General features: G+C 36.7%; 2 protein-coding genes across 3 annotated transcripts; one reads left to right on the forward strand and one right to left on the reverse strand.

The window, feature by feature from the left end:
* Positions 1 to 4,033: 4,033 nt before the first annotated feature.
* On the reverse strand, positions 4,034 to 6,564 carry c17h15orf40 (chromosome 17 C15orf40 homolog). Its single transcript, XM_027135960.2, has 4 exons — positions 6,288 to 6,564; positions 4,518 to 4,641; positions 4,306 to 4,433; positions 4,034 to 4,206 (listed from the first exon to the last, which is right to left on the reverse strand). Exons 1-4 carry the CDS (start codon positions 6,435 to 6,437, stop codon positions 4,114 to 4,116), a joined length of 495 nt encoding a protein of 164 aa, XP_026991761.1. The 5' UTR covers positions 6,438 to 6,564; the 3' UTR covers positions 4,034 to 4,113.
* Positions 6,565 to 7,110: 546 nt separating this feature from the next.
* glsl (glutaminase like) lies at positions 7,111 to 16,762 on the forward strand. 2 transcript variants are annotated; one of them, XM_027135959.2, is made up of 21 exons: positions 7,111 to 7,451; positions 7,875 to 7,975; positions 9,675 to 9,742; positions 10,527 to 10,620; positions 11,134 to 11,263; positions 11,374 to 11,440; positions 11,526 to 11,638; positions 11,757 to 11,886; positions 12,083 to 12,150; positions 12,363 to 12,526; positions 12,777 to 12,835; positions 13,005 to 13,049; positions 13,179 to 13,237; positions 13,314 to 13,380; positions 13,494 to 13,544; positions 13,632 to 13,808; positions 14,799 to 14,930; positions 15,016 to 15,108; positions 15,221 to 15,282; positions 15,972 to 16,112; positions 16,244 to 16,762. In XM_027135959.2, exons 1-21 carry the CDS (start codon positions 7,405 to 7,407, stop codon positions 16,338 to 16,340), a joined length of 1,965 nt encoding a protein of 654 aa, XP_026991760.1. In that variant the 5' UTR covers positions 7,111 to 7,404; the 3' UTR covers positions 16,341 to 16,762. The 2 variants fall into 2 exon arrangements, with proteins under 2 accessions (XP_026991760.1, XP_026991759.1); XM_027135958.2 differs by having other exon boundaries at positions 7,114 to 7,451; positions 13,002 to 13,049.
* The last annotated feature ends 72 nt before the right edge of the window (positions 16,763 to 16,834 follow it).

A 16,834-nucleotide genomic window follows, 5' to 3' on the forward strand; every position in this document is an offset into this window, starting at 1 on the left:
ATTTGTTCCTATTTATTAACAACATTTACTTACTACCCCATTCATTCAGTGGTAATGATGCTTGTGGCATGGTGGTGCAGCAGTTAGCGTTGATGTCTCACAGCTGCAGGGTCTCTGTTTCAATTCTCAGCTTCTATCTGCACTTTTATGCAGGTTGGCCCCACGATGACTCTGCATGACTTTCCAAAACATATCAGAATGTGGAGAGGCTATTCTAAATTTCCCCGTGTGTATGAATGAGTGTCTGAATGTGTGTGCATGGTACATTGCAATAGGCAGGTGTCTAATCCAGGGTGTGTTCGCACCAGTGTTCACAGAATAGGATCCATTATGATCCTGACTAGGATAAAGCAGTTAGTGAAAATGAATGAATGAATGTTAAGATGGTAACATACATATTTGGTTGGTATGAGCCAACATATAAATGGTACAACAGAACAAGCTGGGGCAATCTAAGTCCTAGAGCAATTCTGATTAGAATAATCTAATAAGGATTTATTTTTTCACCGATGAGTTCAAGGGTTGTCATTTAAGATTTCTCTCATAAGACAAGCATAGCAATGAGCTGAAGCTGTTGTGTAAAGCAATTTTTAATCAAAATGTAGAAGGTGTAGGCTAGATCTTATTATTGCTTTATTAAAATATTTCAATATTGGAATGAAGTTCCCTCCATACTTGTATCTCTACAGTCTGGGAACACCTACACACATTCAGGCCCTGTGGCCTAATGATCACCAGCTCCACCCTCATGAATCTCTTCTATATTTAATGTAATCACCACAGACTAGTCATTCCTGTTGAGGTCTTACAGTTTTATAAGGATTTATATATATATCACTCACTGATATTTTTGCTCAGAAAGGATTCAGCAGCTTCTTCTGGAGATCAAGTCTACCAACCCTGAAAAAATACCTGCGATTATCTTCACAATATTATTATAATGTTGCACATAAGCATTTCCAGCATTTTATGAAAAAAGGAATATGTGGTTAGTCAGATTTTCTAACAATACTGCATATAGTTTATATAAAAACTGCGTTAATAACTGTGTTAATATTACAGTTCTATTGTATGGGCCCAATGTACATATTTGAAATAATTAAATTTACTGAGGTGTTTTTAGTAGACAAAATAACAATATGGAAATGTTGACTTCTGACAAGTAAAAAAAAAATCAGCAGTGTTGTAGCAATAAATGATAAAAATTTCACATATCACATATCCACACAATATCACACAGGTTTCGAATAACTTTTAGAATGTTCTTTTATTGTAAAAATACTATTATCTAGAGAGTTTCCCTGACTTTTGATTTCCCCGATGTTCTAGATTTTTGTTTTGATTTGTTTTTGATTGTGGGTTATGGTTTTGTAATAAACCCTACATATATGGGGTCTTGGTGTTACACCTGACGTATAACAATGATGAAAACGTGAAAGTTTAAAACTGGACAAATTGTGCTTCATAAGTGCTACATTCATTTTGTCCCTTTGTCATAACATATTGGGGAAAAATTAACATGGCTCCGTTTACTTTATCCCCATACTTTAAGCTAAACACATGTTTTTCCCAAAGATGACAGAAAAAAGATTCCTAGCAGCTTAGAGAGAACTAAATGATGAAATCATTAAGTGACACACATTTTAAAACTGCCACAGTTACTTTAAAAGATCAGAGTGTTTAAATCTCAGTTTAAATTGCACAGGAAGGGCACAGACTGCATGAAGTCTCACCTTAGCTCAAAGAAGTGATCTTAACTCCTACGCCAACATTTTATAATGGAAAAACCTCTAATCTGCACTTTAATTGCATGATGCTGCTTACCATACTTCAGCCTGTGCCTTGTGACAGCATCTACTGCATGTCTTTATGACAGCACAAGTGACAGAATGCATCTAAGCTTTAACAGCTGTGTGAGGCAATCAAATGTGTCATTCAGGAGTACATTTATTCTACTTCATATGAAGTGTGACTCAGACATGTAATCAGGAATGCTCATATTGATATTAATTTATGTTTTAGCATAATTGTTCTTACTGCTCATAAATCCAATATTATATATATATTTTTTTCTCTTTTCTGAGATGTGATTTCTGTGATGGTGTGCATCTGTAAGGATTTATTCTAACCAAATAAGAACCACATAGAATAATTTCAATTGATTTCATTGATTAAACAAGTGTAATCAGCATGACTCCTGCTTGCTTGGAATGAGAACCAGCGGCTACACTGACGATTTGCAGTAAGGATTGATTACTGCTCAGTCCTATTGGACTCAAAAGGTGGTGTTTCTACCAACTCCCAATGTATCTGTAAAGGTGCTGCATCACCTGAGTCATAAGTCTTGTATGATCCAAATATCTTTATAATACACTTAATATCACATTATTACTAAAACAAAAATAACTGGTAGGCTTTAACACTTAAAACTAATACAAAAATTCTTCACTGATTTCCTCCTCCATTTGCACCATTGTCAAAATGAATTAGCAATCTCAGAATAGGTTTTGAAGTGGACAAAGGGCATTTCAAATGAGATCAAGTAATGATACATCTTTCATGTGCAACTGAATGTGATTAACTGCAATCATGATTCAGGATGAAATGATTTATAAGATTTGATAAATGTTTGCAATCAGTCTAGTATAAATATATCTGCTGAATTTCCCCTAAATATTAAAACAGAAAGTAAAACCATTTTGGAAACTGCACAGTCATCTGAGCCTTAAAGATAAAACACATATCACAATATAAATCAATCATTGTTTTGTCTTATGGCTACTTAAAGGTAGCTTGTGTAGAATCTTCATTAGTTACACTGAACACATTTTGGGCCAGTCTCTGTAAGGAACACTGCAATAAACCCTTTAAATCAGCTGATAAAGTGTTGGGTCTTAATGGAAATTGTCTAATGGATGCACTCATTAGTCCCATCCTTAACAAATACATTATTCACAAGATAGAAGCACTGAGACACTGCCACAGAAATTTAAAGGAGATTAAAGAGGCTTCCATCAATCCAATCATTTATTTAAATAAATATGAAGTTGCTTTTGAATTGGGTGCCATAAGCATTTTATTAAAATAGACTGAGCATTCAATTCCATGTTCCTGTAAGATGTAAATAATATGAAGTACTGGAAAAAATGTCTGCAGCTGTCTTCATACCTTCTGTGAAGTGAACTTATATTTTTTATTAAAGAATAGAATTGGAAGAACAGTCTATTTGTACTTAAATACAGTACACATATTCATCCCAAAAGTAACCAAAAATACTTCAGAGCAATGGATCTAAAAGTGGGGTCTGTGAAGCATTTTCCTATTTTTTTGGTTAGTGGTGGAAATCACATTCTACCATTATAAATGTACATTATGTGGCTAAATGTTTGCTGCCACGTGTCCATCACACTAATGTGTGCTTTTTGAACAACCGATTCCTGATGCAGTTCACCTTTGTTAGAAATTCTCCGCCATTCCGGAAAGATTTTGAGGCACGGCAGTTGGGATTTGCTTATACATTACTGAGTTCACACACTGCTGATGGGTAAAGATGCATGGAGAACAGTCTGTATTCCATTTCATCCCAAAGGTGTTCAGTGGCGTTGAGGTCAGGCCTCTGTGCAATTAATTTACATTCTTCCACTCAAACCTTGACACACCACGTATAAGGTCCTCGCTTAGTATACAATGACACTTTCATGCAGGAACAGGTTGCACCCCTTACGTTCCCTGATGAAGGGAAATTGTAATGCTCCAGTGTACAAAGACAATTGTTTGCTTCCATCATTGTGACAAAAGAATGGGGATGAACCACATATGGGTGTGATTGTCTGATATTAGAGGTTATATTATTATGAATGGATTTACAAAAACACGTCTGCTGATAAATAATGTGAACTTGAGTCTAATGTGTCTTGGCTGTGAAAATTTCAGGAATCAAAAGCTCTAGTAAATAGCCAAAATATTATCGTACACACATTACCATGAATATCGTACCCATATTATCATTTAAATCTTAATAAATCTGTCCCGAGAGGTTCAGTGGAATTTATTTTATAATAACATGTGTCCCTTGGAAAAATTGTCTGAGAACTCTTGCTTTAGTATTTTGCTTCAGCCAGCAGCTTCCTGCTTTAGTCTCTCCAGAACGTCCTCTTGACTAATCGATGCAGTGACTTTAATGACTTTTTCTCTGGATTTACTTCCCTGTAATAACACAACAATGCAAATAAGAATGGGATGTTGGAACAGATCATGTAATGCAAATATCCACGCTTATTTGCCACTTCATTGATCTACGTATACCTTATCCAGCGTGACTTCACTCTTTTTCAGCACCAGGACTTTGCACAGATAGCGCACGAGTTCTGCGTTGGCCTCGCCGTCTGTTGGGGGTGCAGCAATAGCGACCCCCACTGCCTCCGAGCTCACATCTACACCCAAAATCATTGTCATTACAACAACAAGGCTTTCATGTTGTGTATGAACATTTACTTAAATCTGAAATGAACACCAACCTGTGACAGCATTTTGCTTTGCTCCGGGTTTGGCGTGTATTGATATTGCAAGTCCACCGTCTTTAAGCGTCGAAACTGGACCTGACGGGGTTTCTGACTGCTTCTTGGTCTGTGCATTTTTGGTCTAATTATGGGATATATAAGGCAAAAAATAGGAAAAACAAGTAAACTATAGCTGACTATAAGCTCTTACATACAGTCAAGCCCGAAATTATTCATACCACTTGTAAATTCTGACTTAAAGTTGTCTCCCAGAAGATAATAAGACGATGTACAAGAGGCATCATTGTGAAAAAAATTATTACTCATCTTTTATTTACATGTGAACAAAAAGTGTCCAAAATTATTCATACACTTTGCAAACTGTCACAGTCTATTGGAAAATCCAAAGATCTATACCATTCCAAACAGTCCAAGCTGTTCTAAAGCATCCTAATTACCCTGATTCATTGGGAACAACTGTTTTAATCAACTCAGCAGGTGAAAAACAGAAGCTCTCTGCTGTTGGTTTGTGGACAGTCATAGCTAAGACAAAGGAGCTCACTGAGGACCTGTGGCTGCGCATTGTGGCTGCTCACAAGTCAGGAAAAGGCTATAAGACCTTATATAAATGGTTTTAAGTTCCGGTGGCTACAGTGCAAAGTATGATTAAAAAAATCAAGACATTCCGTGGTGGTTGGAAGCCAAAAGTGACACCTGTGCTGGCCAGGAGGATAGTGAGATGGGTAAAAAAAAGAATCCAAGGATCACCACCAAGGCCATCCTGATGAATCTGGGCTGTGCCCTGGCAATACCTCAAGGCACATAGTCCAATGGACACTGCACACCGCTGGGTTCAACGGATAGAGACCAAGGAGGACACCACTTGATAAGGCACCAGATAAGGCACACAAAAGCCCGCTTACCCTTTGCAGATGCTCATCTGGACAAAGATGTCTTCTGTTTCATGGTCAGATGAAACACAAATTGAATTGTTTGGGCACAATGATGTAGCTTTCATTTGGTGTAAAAAAATGAGAAGCCTTCAACCCTAAGAACACCATCGCCACTGTAAAACATGGTGGTGGAAACCTAATGTTTTGGGCGTGTTTTTCAGCTGTTGGACCAGGGAACCTAATCACAGTAAACGGCACCATGAAAAAGGAGCATCAAAATTCTCAAGAACAACATCAGGCAGTTTGCAGAGAAACTTGGCCTTGGGCAACAGTGGACATTTCGGCATGACAACAACTCAAAGCACACAGCAAAAGTAGTGAAGAAATGGTTAGCAGACAAAAACATTAACGTTTTTCAGTGGCCCAGCCAGAGTCCTGACTTAAACCGATTGAGAATCTGTGGAGGGAGCTAAAGATCAGGGTGATGGCAAGTAGACCCTCAAACCTGAAAGACTTGGAGCTCCTCGATTAAGACGAATGGGCAAAAATACCAGTGGAGACATGCGAAAAGGTTTAATTGCTGTAATAGTCAATAAAGGCTTTTCTATTGACTATTGAGAAGGGTTTGAATAATTTTGGACACTTTTTTGTTCACATGTAAATAAAAGATGAGTAATAATTTTTTCCACAATGATGCCTCTTGTACATCGTCTTATTATCTTCTTGGAGACACCAGTGTTATTTCTAATCAAGAAAAAACTTGCTGGTTGAATAAAAGTAACTTTAAGTCAGAATTTGCTAGGGGTATGAATAATTTCGGGTTTGATTGTATATATATTTGTATGCCATTAAGCTAAAAAACGTGTTAATAAGCACCACAGCTATTGGAAACTACCGTTTTTTCTTTCTTTGGCATCTTGTTTATAAGAGAAACTCCTCTGAATTCAGACGTTACTGTAAACGAAGAACACAAACTTCCCCTAGAGCTACATTCGGAGTATTTAAATAACGCTACTCTCATAAAACCATGACGCAAACAGTACATGAACTAAACCGTTTCAAAGTAAGAAAAAACACATAAGAAATTACCGCAATTAAAAACAAAAACTAGCTTGTTAGCAAAACACTGCTACACGCTAACGCTAACGCTTTGCGCATGCGCCCAAAACGCGTGCGTTTCGGCGTCAACATGGCGCCATATGTACGCAGACGCGTGGACGTCTACAGAAACAGCATGATGCAGTTGTTCTCAAAGTTTTTTCAGTATTAAACAAAATCAGGAACATGTGATAAAACAAATAGTCTATATCATATTAAACACGTTACGTATGCACCATCGGATTTATTATCTATTTGGATTGGATTTTTATTCCTGAACTTTCCAAACAAGTGACAATAGTTCATATTTTTTTATATATTTTATTTTATATACTCCAAGGTCTCTGGTTCAATCATGAAGGTTTTGATTTGCATGATTATCCCATGTTTGTGTGTGTTTCCTCTGGGTTTTTGGGTTTTCCCTGACAAAAAAAAAAAACAGATAGATGCATTGGCCAAGCTATATTGATCATATGTGTGAATGCATGAGTGTGTTGTCCTGGGATAGAGTAGAGCCCCATCAACCCTTCTGCCTTCACTGCCTCCATACAATCATGTCTGTTTAAGTAGTAGTATTAGTTACGGTGGATAGGAACGTGCATCATTCATCGATTAATCCTGATGCTGCTGCTTTTTCTTACTCATTTTGTCAAATATTTATATAAAATGGTCTCATTTTCGGTCTTAATCTTCAGCATTGAATTTGAGGTCCCTCCCAGTTCTTTAAATATGAGTTCTCATGTCCCTCCTCCAGCCTATGCAGGAGAGACACCGTGCTACAGACAGCAAACACTTTCACTCACTCCACAAACTCCACAGGCATATGAGCATGAGGCATGTTTCCCCAGTCTAACAGATTTAAACATCTCTTGTGGATGTCTGCTGCAGTTTAATTTAAAGAAACATCTAATCTAATGGAACATATTTCAAGCAAAGAAGCAGATGAAAATCCTTATCTCTGGTAAGTCTTTGTTACATTCCACTTTCTACTTTTGTACATTACTCAGCAGACATTTATAATTTTATTAGACGACTAAACTTAAGAATATCCACATATTCCTTTGTAGAAGTGGCCTAAATCAAGGTCAAAACTATAACAAAAAATATTTGTAATGAAGGGAAAGTTGTGCTGAAAGTCAATATAGACAAGATGCTCAGTGCTTATCCTTCATGACTAGACTTGTCTCAGCACAGCCGCACATTCTGAAGTCCATAAATTCATGTGTGTGGTTCACCTTTTAACCTATTAGTATTCTTTCACACTGTCAACAACAACAGGATTTCTTCTATTATGTTGTGTACAAGTTTAATCAACTTTGATTAATGTGACATCCACTAGATTATATTGTATTTGATTGTATAATTGTGAATGTTATATTGCTAGTTTTCAGAGAACACCGTCTTTTCGTCGCAAATGGAGAAAACGCTATGGGGGATTGGATGGCAACAAATTGCTGGAGCCAAATAAGGAGGAAGACATGAGAGGTATAGAAACACAATCTGTTCTGCTCAAACGTATAATTTTGAAATGATCTGTGTACTTTTACATGCTGTGATCTTCATTGACAATTTCTAAAAGTGGGTGTAGTTCCAGGTATAATTTGTCCTTTCACACAGATCTAAAGCCAGATGTTTTAAACCAAATGTCAGTTTGATTTATTGCAAGATTTAAGACTGATCCCCGATTAGCAGAATTTGTGCTTGTGGTTTACGTTTGGGGGAAAAAAGGGGGCTTGTTTCCAAGAGTGAAATCAACACAGCATAGTGATGATGTGCCCCATTTCTTTTAAGCCTGAGAATAACTAAGTAACTCCGTCCAGGGTGACGGAGTTACTTATCCTGCCTCGATGCCCGATGATGCCTGAGATAGGCACAGGCTCCCCGTGACCCGAGAAGTTCGGATAAGCGGTAGAAAATGAATGAATGAATGAATGAATGAATAACTTAGTAATCACACTGTTTGTGATTTAAAAAAAGAATTTGTGCTTCATATTATCCTTTAACCTAAACAAGGAGTCATAATTGATTGCATGATAAGACAATTTATATTTTCACTGGTGGACAGTTATGAGTTTTACTAGTTATTATCAGTCATTTTACTAATAAATAATTGACTTATTACAATTCTAATCTAATTCTAATGGGTACTGGTAACTTAGTGGTTAAGGCATTGGCCTGCTGATTGAAAGGATGTGAATTTAAATCCAAGGACAACTGAGCTGCCACTGCTGGGCCCCTGAGTCAGGTACTGTATTTAATCCTCAACGGCTCAGTTGTGTCTGCCAAATGCTATAAATGTAAATGTAATCTTCTTATTGATCTCTCTATTGAGCCATCCTGTTTTCCTCTTATGTCTAAAAATAATCAAATGTCTATAGATTTTGGGTCTAATTCAAACATTTTAAGCCATATGAGTTCTCTCTTTATGAGCTGTAACTCTTTACTGATAAATTTCTCCTTTTTATTCATTTTGTCAAGCCAAGAGCCCAAAGCGTTTGCACTGCTTTTTAATTAAATGTCTGGAGAGGCAACTTCCTGTAAATGGATTATTTGATTGGTTGATATTGGTCCTTTGAAAGTCTTCTGTATATATAATATATTTTTATTATTACTTTATTATTGTAGACTGGTCCAAGTGTGATAATTAATAATCTGAAATTTGGCTTCTTCCCATTCTTTATAGAAACAGTGAGAACTAAAGCAATCATTCAAGAGAAAAGCAGAAATAATTATTAAAAACTAATTTCAGAACAAGTACTAAGGCATGTAAGCCACCTTGGCTGTGTAGAGCCCTCTCTTATTTCAGTCCTTAAAATTCAGAAAAAAAACTGTCAGTAGTTAAATGTGGAAAATAAGGCAGTTCAAGAATAATTGAAACAGTCACTTTTATACTTTCCTTTGTACAAGAAAACATAACAAATGCAGCTGAGACTGAAAATAGAAATTACAATCATAACCCACACACCAAGCTCCGGATGTTTGCAGTTTTATTATGCAATTGCTTGGAATTTAGAGGTTTTGGGAGGGGAACCACATGTTGGTGAAATATATCTAAAAACTTGTGACTTACATTGTACAATACTCTCACCAAATCCTCTCTTAAGTCTCCTACTTTTTCACAAAAATGGTTATATCCCTACTTTTGAAGTAATGAATATCAGAGCTTTTTTTTTTTCCTGTTTAGAGAACGATGTGATGACAGATGGTCTCTCTGAAAGGAATGCTGCCCCTGTGAAGAGTGCAGAAGCTCAGGTGCCTCTGTACAAGCTCTGTCCTGCTCAGCCTGCCACTGCTACATCAACTCTCCTACAATGCCAACAATGCCTAAATCATGGGCTCACTTTTTTCTTCTAATACTGCTAACAATTTTTCTACAATCCACAGACCTTTTTAAAACCTTGAGGGATGAAAACAATAAGACAATATGATACAATTTTAGCACAGCCATAGGCTATTTCTTCCGGTACTGTACATTTTTATATAAAATGAGATTCTAAATATAAAATCCAATTCCTCACAAGAAGTTTCAGTGGATGCTTATATAATAACGAATTGTAATATATGGCTCACAGTCGCATTGTAGGTGGCAACATATAAACCTAAAGAAGCCTGCCTGTGCAGGAGAATAAGCTGACATGTCCTGTAATAAAACCATCGCTTCAGGCGTCTCTTGTTGCTGTTGTCACCTGGCAACATACTCGTCAGCCATCATGTTACCTTGTAAAGGTAACTATTAGTTTTTCCATGTGTAGCACCTGCAATTATTTAGACATCAAAGACATCGAAGTAAGTGTCTGGTTGTGGTTTTAAAGGCTGTAGATTGTGTACAATATAAACAGTGTGTATTTAAGGCACTGTACATACTTTAGATGATCTAATCTGAGTCTCACTGTTTTATCTAGACCAGTGCTTTTTTTTTTTCTATTAAAAAAGGGAAAATTTTGTGGCATTTTTCTGAGAGTAGTAGGAGTGCTGTGAAATGTTATTTCCCTTTATAGCTCGGCTTTAAGTGTCATGTTGTTTGTAATGTTTCTAGGAGACCAGTCTTGCCGAGAATATTTCATCTCCCATGCCAAGAAAAGCTGTGCCATCTCAGAGACCTGTCAACTTTTTGACTCCAGGATCAACAGGTAGAGATCTAGAACAGGAATGAGAGCTATGAAAAATCTACAGTACGATAATCATACAACCGCACAATATTTTCAATTAATGACATCATTAAAGCATTACTCCATCCACCATTTTGCAGTTAATTATATATCCACAATAATTATATTTACAGATAATTGTATATCATTTGTATTCTAGGTGCATTTATTACAAACTAGACATTCAAACTATTAAGTTTGTTGTAGTATTTCCAAGGATGTTTATCTGAGAATAATGTCTTACTAGTAACTTTTTTCTTCTAATACTGCTAACAATTTTTCTTTATCCTTTATGTTTTCTAACAACATATATATATATATATATAACAGCAATAATATTATTAATAATAATATAAATGGTGCTCAGTCTCCTACCTTTAAAATGTGGTTTTATGGATACAGACTAAATTTTTTTTGAAAATCAGATATCATTTCTGGCACAAGACCTTCAATTTTTATCATCATCCAATTACAATGTTGCTCCCTGTTGCCCAGGTTTAACTTCGTTAATCAACAATGATGGCAGGAAAGTCCTCCAGGCAGAACCAGAGAGACTGCCCACTGCCCAGCCCTGGCCAAGCATCAGCAGGACTGAGGCCCATCAAAGCCAATCCAAGAGAAAAGTGTGAGTCTGATCTCTCGTTACACTTTCACACCCTGGTTAAAATCTACTTAAGGTAACTTTATTGCCACCGATGTGTTTTTGTGACACATCTTTTCCCCGGCTTTCTGTAGAGCTGCTGACGTGCTGTTTGACAGCTTCGCCACTGGAGGAAGAGTCAGCACCAATCATTTCTTTGAGGTATTTGAGAAAGGCACAACCTGTCATGCCCTAAATAACACTCATTGTCAGAAAATCGTAGATGTTTTATATTTTATCTCAACAGACCCTGTGGTGCTCTGGCATTTTAAGAACTGACCCACGGATTAAAGATTGTTATGTGCTGATGAAAAAACTGCAGGATGCTGATGGGACAGTGGATAGAAACACTTTTCAAAGGTTTCATAAAATCTATTTTGTCTTTGATCTATTTTGTCTTCGAGCACAAATTAATGGCATGTTATATACTTATTGCACTTTGTGACACTGGCTGTACTCTTTTGTGGTCATCTCACAGGTGTGTGACAGGCTTTGTATCTTTCATTCTGAAAGCAGTGCAAGGCAGATTTGTCATTCCCGATTTCTGTATGTTTGCTGAGGAGACCCAAAAGCTGTTCATTAAATGTAAACAACTGTCTTCCGTAGAGGTGCGTATGTAATTTCAGCTTTACTGAATTAAGCTAGTTTGGTATTTAGTGTATAAATGTACAAAATAAAGCAAAAAAAAAAAAAAAGCAAATAATATATGTTATCATGGATATGCAGTAATTATCATCTTTAAATTATTCCCTAAAATCAGTATTACTATTGACTCCAGCTATATAACAAATCTATTGTGGACAGGAGAAAGAAGACAACAGCAAGGCCAGTGGAAAGTGGGGGATTTCAATCTGCACAGTGGATGGGCAGAGGTATTGAAGTGAAACCATTTTAAAATAATGTTTTGTCATATGTTTTATTGAAGAATTCCATATTAAATTCCTAGCAATCCTTGATTATTTTCTATCCAAAGCAATCTACACTCTAATTGGTAACTGTCATTTAGTTGAAATAGATAGATGAGATTTAGAATATGCTGAAATAAGCTGTAAATATGATGCTTTTTGTGTTTTTCTGGCTGTAGGCTCTCACTCGGGGACTGGAATGAGCCGTGTGTTCTGGGAGAGATTGCCTGGCCTCTTATTTATGCACTTGCTGTGGATCAGCTCGGAGTTGACCGTGTCCATAGACATGTAGGAGTGGAGGAATATGCAAAATATGAGTCCCCTTTTACCCTGAGTGAACAAGGTAACACTAAATGACAAGCACATTGATTAGACAGTTGGATTCTGTTTGTAGGATCAAATATATCCCTGCCAGTGTGTAAGGTTTTTTCATGACAGTTTAAATCCAGTCATACACTTAAATCCATTTTCAATACAGATTCTTCAAAAGGTTTGTACTTCAGTACATCAGCTCATCTTAATTGATGTTTGGAAAAGGTGAAACATTTGATGTGGTTATTTTAATCAATCATTCTGGATTATTCTGGTTGCAGGTGTCCCTCACACTCCCCTGACAGAGACAGGAGCTATTATATGTGCTTCACTGCTGCAGGTGCGGACTTGTTTAACTCATTGTCGTCAAGTGCATTATTATTATTATTATTATTATTATTATTATTATTATTATTATGTATATAATCATACACATCACATTGAACAGCCACCAAAACCACCCGCAAAACCATTTACCTTCCGTGTTGATTGTTTCTATCTTTTAGCAGTTAACATTGAGGCAAGTTACAGAGGAAGAGGAGAAATACGAGTCGGTATGCATGCTAAAGGCATACATGGATATTTTACATTCTAATACACACACTTAGATTTTAAATCTGGTTTAGTTATATTAAAATATAGTTCATGATTACTCCAGTTCTAATCCTAAATTTAATCCTCAGGTTTTAAATATTGTAAGAAGATTATGTAACAAGGAACATGCCAATTTAAACTGTACAAGGTAAGTTGTCTAGAAATGTATTTGTAATATTAAATAAAATTCTCCGTTTGATTTCATATTGTTTATATGACTTTAGTTATCAAGGTTTGAGGAAGGACATTATTCGTCTACATGCACTTTCATTTTATCTCCAAGAAAAGAAGGTAAGTACATTATTTGAGTTACACTATGTATCAAAATTACAGGTGAAACAAAAAAGACTGAAGATATAACGGGATAAGTTGAGTGTAAAACTTAATTTTTTGACCCATTACAGTGCTTTCCAGAAGCCATGGACATAAATGCTACACTGGAGCTGCTGTTACAGGTACAGAGTTTAACCGTTTCGGTTTTACACCACAGCAGTGTGCAAGCTCATATCTCTTATAAAATCTATTGTTTGTTTGGTTTTAAGTGTTTGTCTACAGAAGTCACGTGTGAGTCTGGAGCAGCGCTGGCCGCAACTTTAGCTAATGGTGGCCTCTGCCCTATGTCAGGTGATCAGGTCCTCTCCACCTCGGCGGTTCGAAGTACTCTGTCCATAATGCAAGTGGCAGGAATGAACAATTACTCCAGAATATTCCATTTTAAGGTGATTAGTTGTGTATGATATGCAATGCTAGTTCTTATATATGTTTTGCGTCACAATTAGATCGTTTATATTATCACTGTACTTTATATGTCTACAGAAACCTAATCACTAGGGGTATAGAGGTAGAGGACAGGAACAGCATCATCCGTTTAGTACAGTAGTAATAGTCTTGAATCACTCACCCCCTCCTGGTGAAAGCCAAGCTATATATTTCAGCTTTATTATATCATACAGTACTATAAAGTATGCCGCATGTTAACCACAAACTAGGGATGTAACCAAATATGAGTACATTAACTGAACAGATCAATTCTAAACAGATATAAATACCAATATACAAAATATCAAAAATATAAAATATAATATACAGAATATACAGTATAGATTTTTTTGAGAAAGTTGATAGAGCATCAGGTTGAAACGAATGTAAAAAGGTATTTACTTTACTTTGTAAAAAGGGAGGGTTTAAATTCATGCAGGTGTAAGGGAACAGTCAGATATGAAAAGCTTGCAGGACAAAAAAAATGCATTCATCCTTAGAAACAGTCTGGTCAGGGTCACGGTGGTTTATATCTGGCTGGCTGTTGTTTATATTTTTGGAAAATTTTGTTAAAAATGGTCTTAACATATCTGCAACAGTGTGGAGATATAGTGAGTAGTATAAATTGATTAAAACAGTTTAAGTGATTTAAAAAGGGAGGATCGAGGGTCTTTTTCGAGACAGAATTCACAGACAATGCTGACAGTGCTGTAGCTTCAGTGTTTTTCTTTGTTCTTGTTGCTTAATTTAAAAACTCAGACTTTTTTCTACTCAAGCTACACCCATTCTGGGTTTTAATTGCAAATGGATATTTGGTGCATTAAGCAGATACAGATAGTTACATTGTGATAATAAGTTTTATTTGTGCACCCCTCAAGTTAAAGTGATTCATGCACCCCTGTGAGATCATATTAATTAGAAGGGATAATAGTTCTCACACTCTCTCTCAGACATCCGTGCCTGCCAAATCCAGCAGCTCTGGTATTGTATTGATAGTAGTCCCTGGAGTGCTGGGCATCGCTTGCTGGTCACCGGAGTTGGATGCATATGGAAACTCCTGGAGGGCTGTGCATTTCTGTGAGGTAAAGACCAACTTTCCAAATGGAGATATAGCAGGATATGTGAAGTAGCTGCAGGTGCAATGCTAATCTCCAGTCTTTTTTTCAGGAGCTGGTGTCAGTTTTTCAGCTACACAGCTTCGATATCAGGACTCCATTCAGACAAGTGCTGTCCTACAGGCAGTGGAAAGTGGAGTCTGAGGTGAGCTAAACTCATTTACAATGATTAGATGGTGACATTAATTAGTTTGTTGAAAAGCATAGACAACCATTTGTAATCAACAGTGACATGTTTCCTTTTTCTGATCTTATAGGGCTACCAAATAATGAACATCCTATTGGCTGCTTATCGAGGGGACCTGCATACGTTACGGAGGTAAAGATATCACACGGTGCTGAGAATGTCATTAAAGGATTGCTCGTTTTTTTGAACAATTAAATAAGAGCCTCATCGATTAAGTGTAATTTGAGTAATACCTGAATCAAGCCCCTGAAAGAAGGGACTAGTATTTAATCTTGTAATTCATCTACGATAGCAATATAATAGGTCAAATATGATACTGCTCTCCAGATACTGAGAGCTGTTATGAAATTAATTTCTTATGATAAGATGATTGGTCTGTTAGTGTAAAGGTAATTCTGAATGAATATGTGTAATCATGGATCATGGTGAGTACAGTATGTCTACAGCACTTTACAGTTGTCTGTTCTGTTAAATGGTGCCAACAAATCTGAAGTTGACATGTATATGAATATGAAATTGAATAAGACCAAAGAAGGGTTTGGAAAACGACTGTAAAATTGCTTTAAAATGAGCTACAGTTTCTTTATTCCATACAAAATATGGAATAGATATGGCTCCAGCAGTGTGTTATTTTCATTGGCCAATGACTTCAAATCAATACCATGATCTAAGCAACGCAGTTGGTCAAACACAATGACGTACAACTGCATCTAAAACAAGCATCACTCTCTGTCACTTCACACCCACTCCAAGGGCCTCTCACACCACTTAGCAATCAGGGCGCATGGCATGCTAAAATGTGTAATTTCTCACCTCGGCAGGTATTTCCTCTCTGGAGCAGATGTGAATGCTGTTGATTATGATGGAAGGACTGCACTTCATGTGGCTGCCTCAGAGGGGCGTCTAGAGGTCATCAAGTTTCTGATGGAGAGCAGTGGAGCCAACTGCACACTCAAGGACAGGTAAAGTTAAAATGACACCACTGACTAGTGTGATTCATCATGGAAGCTGATGCACTAAAATAGATTACTCTTTCATATAGCTATACACATTTACTGACTATCTGTGTTTGGACTTGTGTTGACGTTGACAGATGGGGAAACACGGCCTTGCAGGAAGCTATAAGATGCAATCAGGGACCTGCTGTGCAGCTCTTCACAAAGTACACAGACTACAAGGAAATGTTATGAGTGCACCAACCCAAGCCATTCAATTTACACTCTGCAGTTGCATATATACTACTTTTTGTATTCCCTTATTTGGGTGTTAAATGGCTGGCACCATAAGCTTTTGATTTAGACCTTTAATTTAGAATGTAAATAAAACATTTGGGGGTTGGATCAGTTAACATAACTAATTCATCATACATTGGTGTATCTGAAGAAAAGATGCATCTGTAGTACCAGGGCACTAAGAAATCTACACATGGTTTTGTGAGTGTACAAGTGCAGAATTGTTGTACAGCAAAGTGTGTTCGGGAATTCTTTTAACTAAATCTTTTTTAGTCAGCAAGACATCTATGAGAGACAAACATTGTTTAATTACAAATGCTGTATTATGTCTAATATATCTCATTGTTACAGGGCACAATAATAAAAGCTGTTTCCAGTGATGGAGAATGTTTCTGACCTGATATCACTATAGCTTTGGAACCTGCTTACACAGTAGACAGAGTAATTTAGTC

This window comes from Tachysurus fulvidraco, chromosome 17, assembly GCF_022655615.1.
Source record: "Tachysurus fulvidraco isolate hzauxx_2018 chromosome 17, HZAU_PFXX_2.0, whole genome shotgun sequence".
NCBI classification, from domain to species: domain Eukaryota; kingdom Metazoa; phylum Chordata; class Actinopteri; order Siluriformes; family Bagridae; genus Tachysurus; species Tachysurus fulvidraco.

What these genes read in the sequence shown, in the direction of transcription:
- c17h15orf40 (XM_027135960.2), bottom strand. Translation starts at nt 6,437, where the DNA reads ATGTACTGTTTGCGTCATGGTTTTATGAGAGTAGCGTTATTTAAATAC. An exon ending in TGCCAAAGAAAGAAAAAACG is followed by an intron (nt 4,642 to 6,287) that starts GTAGTTTCCAAT and finishes TCCCATAATTAG; the next exon opens with ACCAAAAATGCACAGACCAA. An exon ending in GTGAAGTCACGCTGGATAAG is followed by an intron (nt 4,207 to 4,305) that starts GTATACGTAGAT and finishes GTGTTATTACAG; the next exon opens with GGAAGTAAATCCAGAGAAAA.
- glsl (XM_027135958.2), top strand. Translation starts at nt 7,405, where the DNA reads ATGGAACATATTTCAAGCAAAGAAGCAGATGAAAATCCTTATCTCTG. An exon ending in TGCACAGTGGATGGGCAGAG is followed by an intron (nt 12,151 to 12,362) that starts GTATTGAAGTGA and finishes TTCTGGCTGTAG; the next exon opens with GCTCTCACTCGGGGACTGGA. An exon ending in TTTTACCCTGAGTGAACAAG is followed by an intron (nt 12,527 to 12,776) that starts GTAACACTAAAT and finishes TTCTGGTTGCAG; the next exon opens with GTGTCCCTCACACTCCCCTG.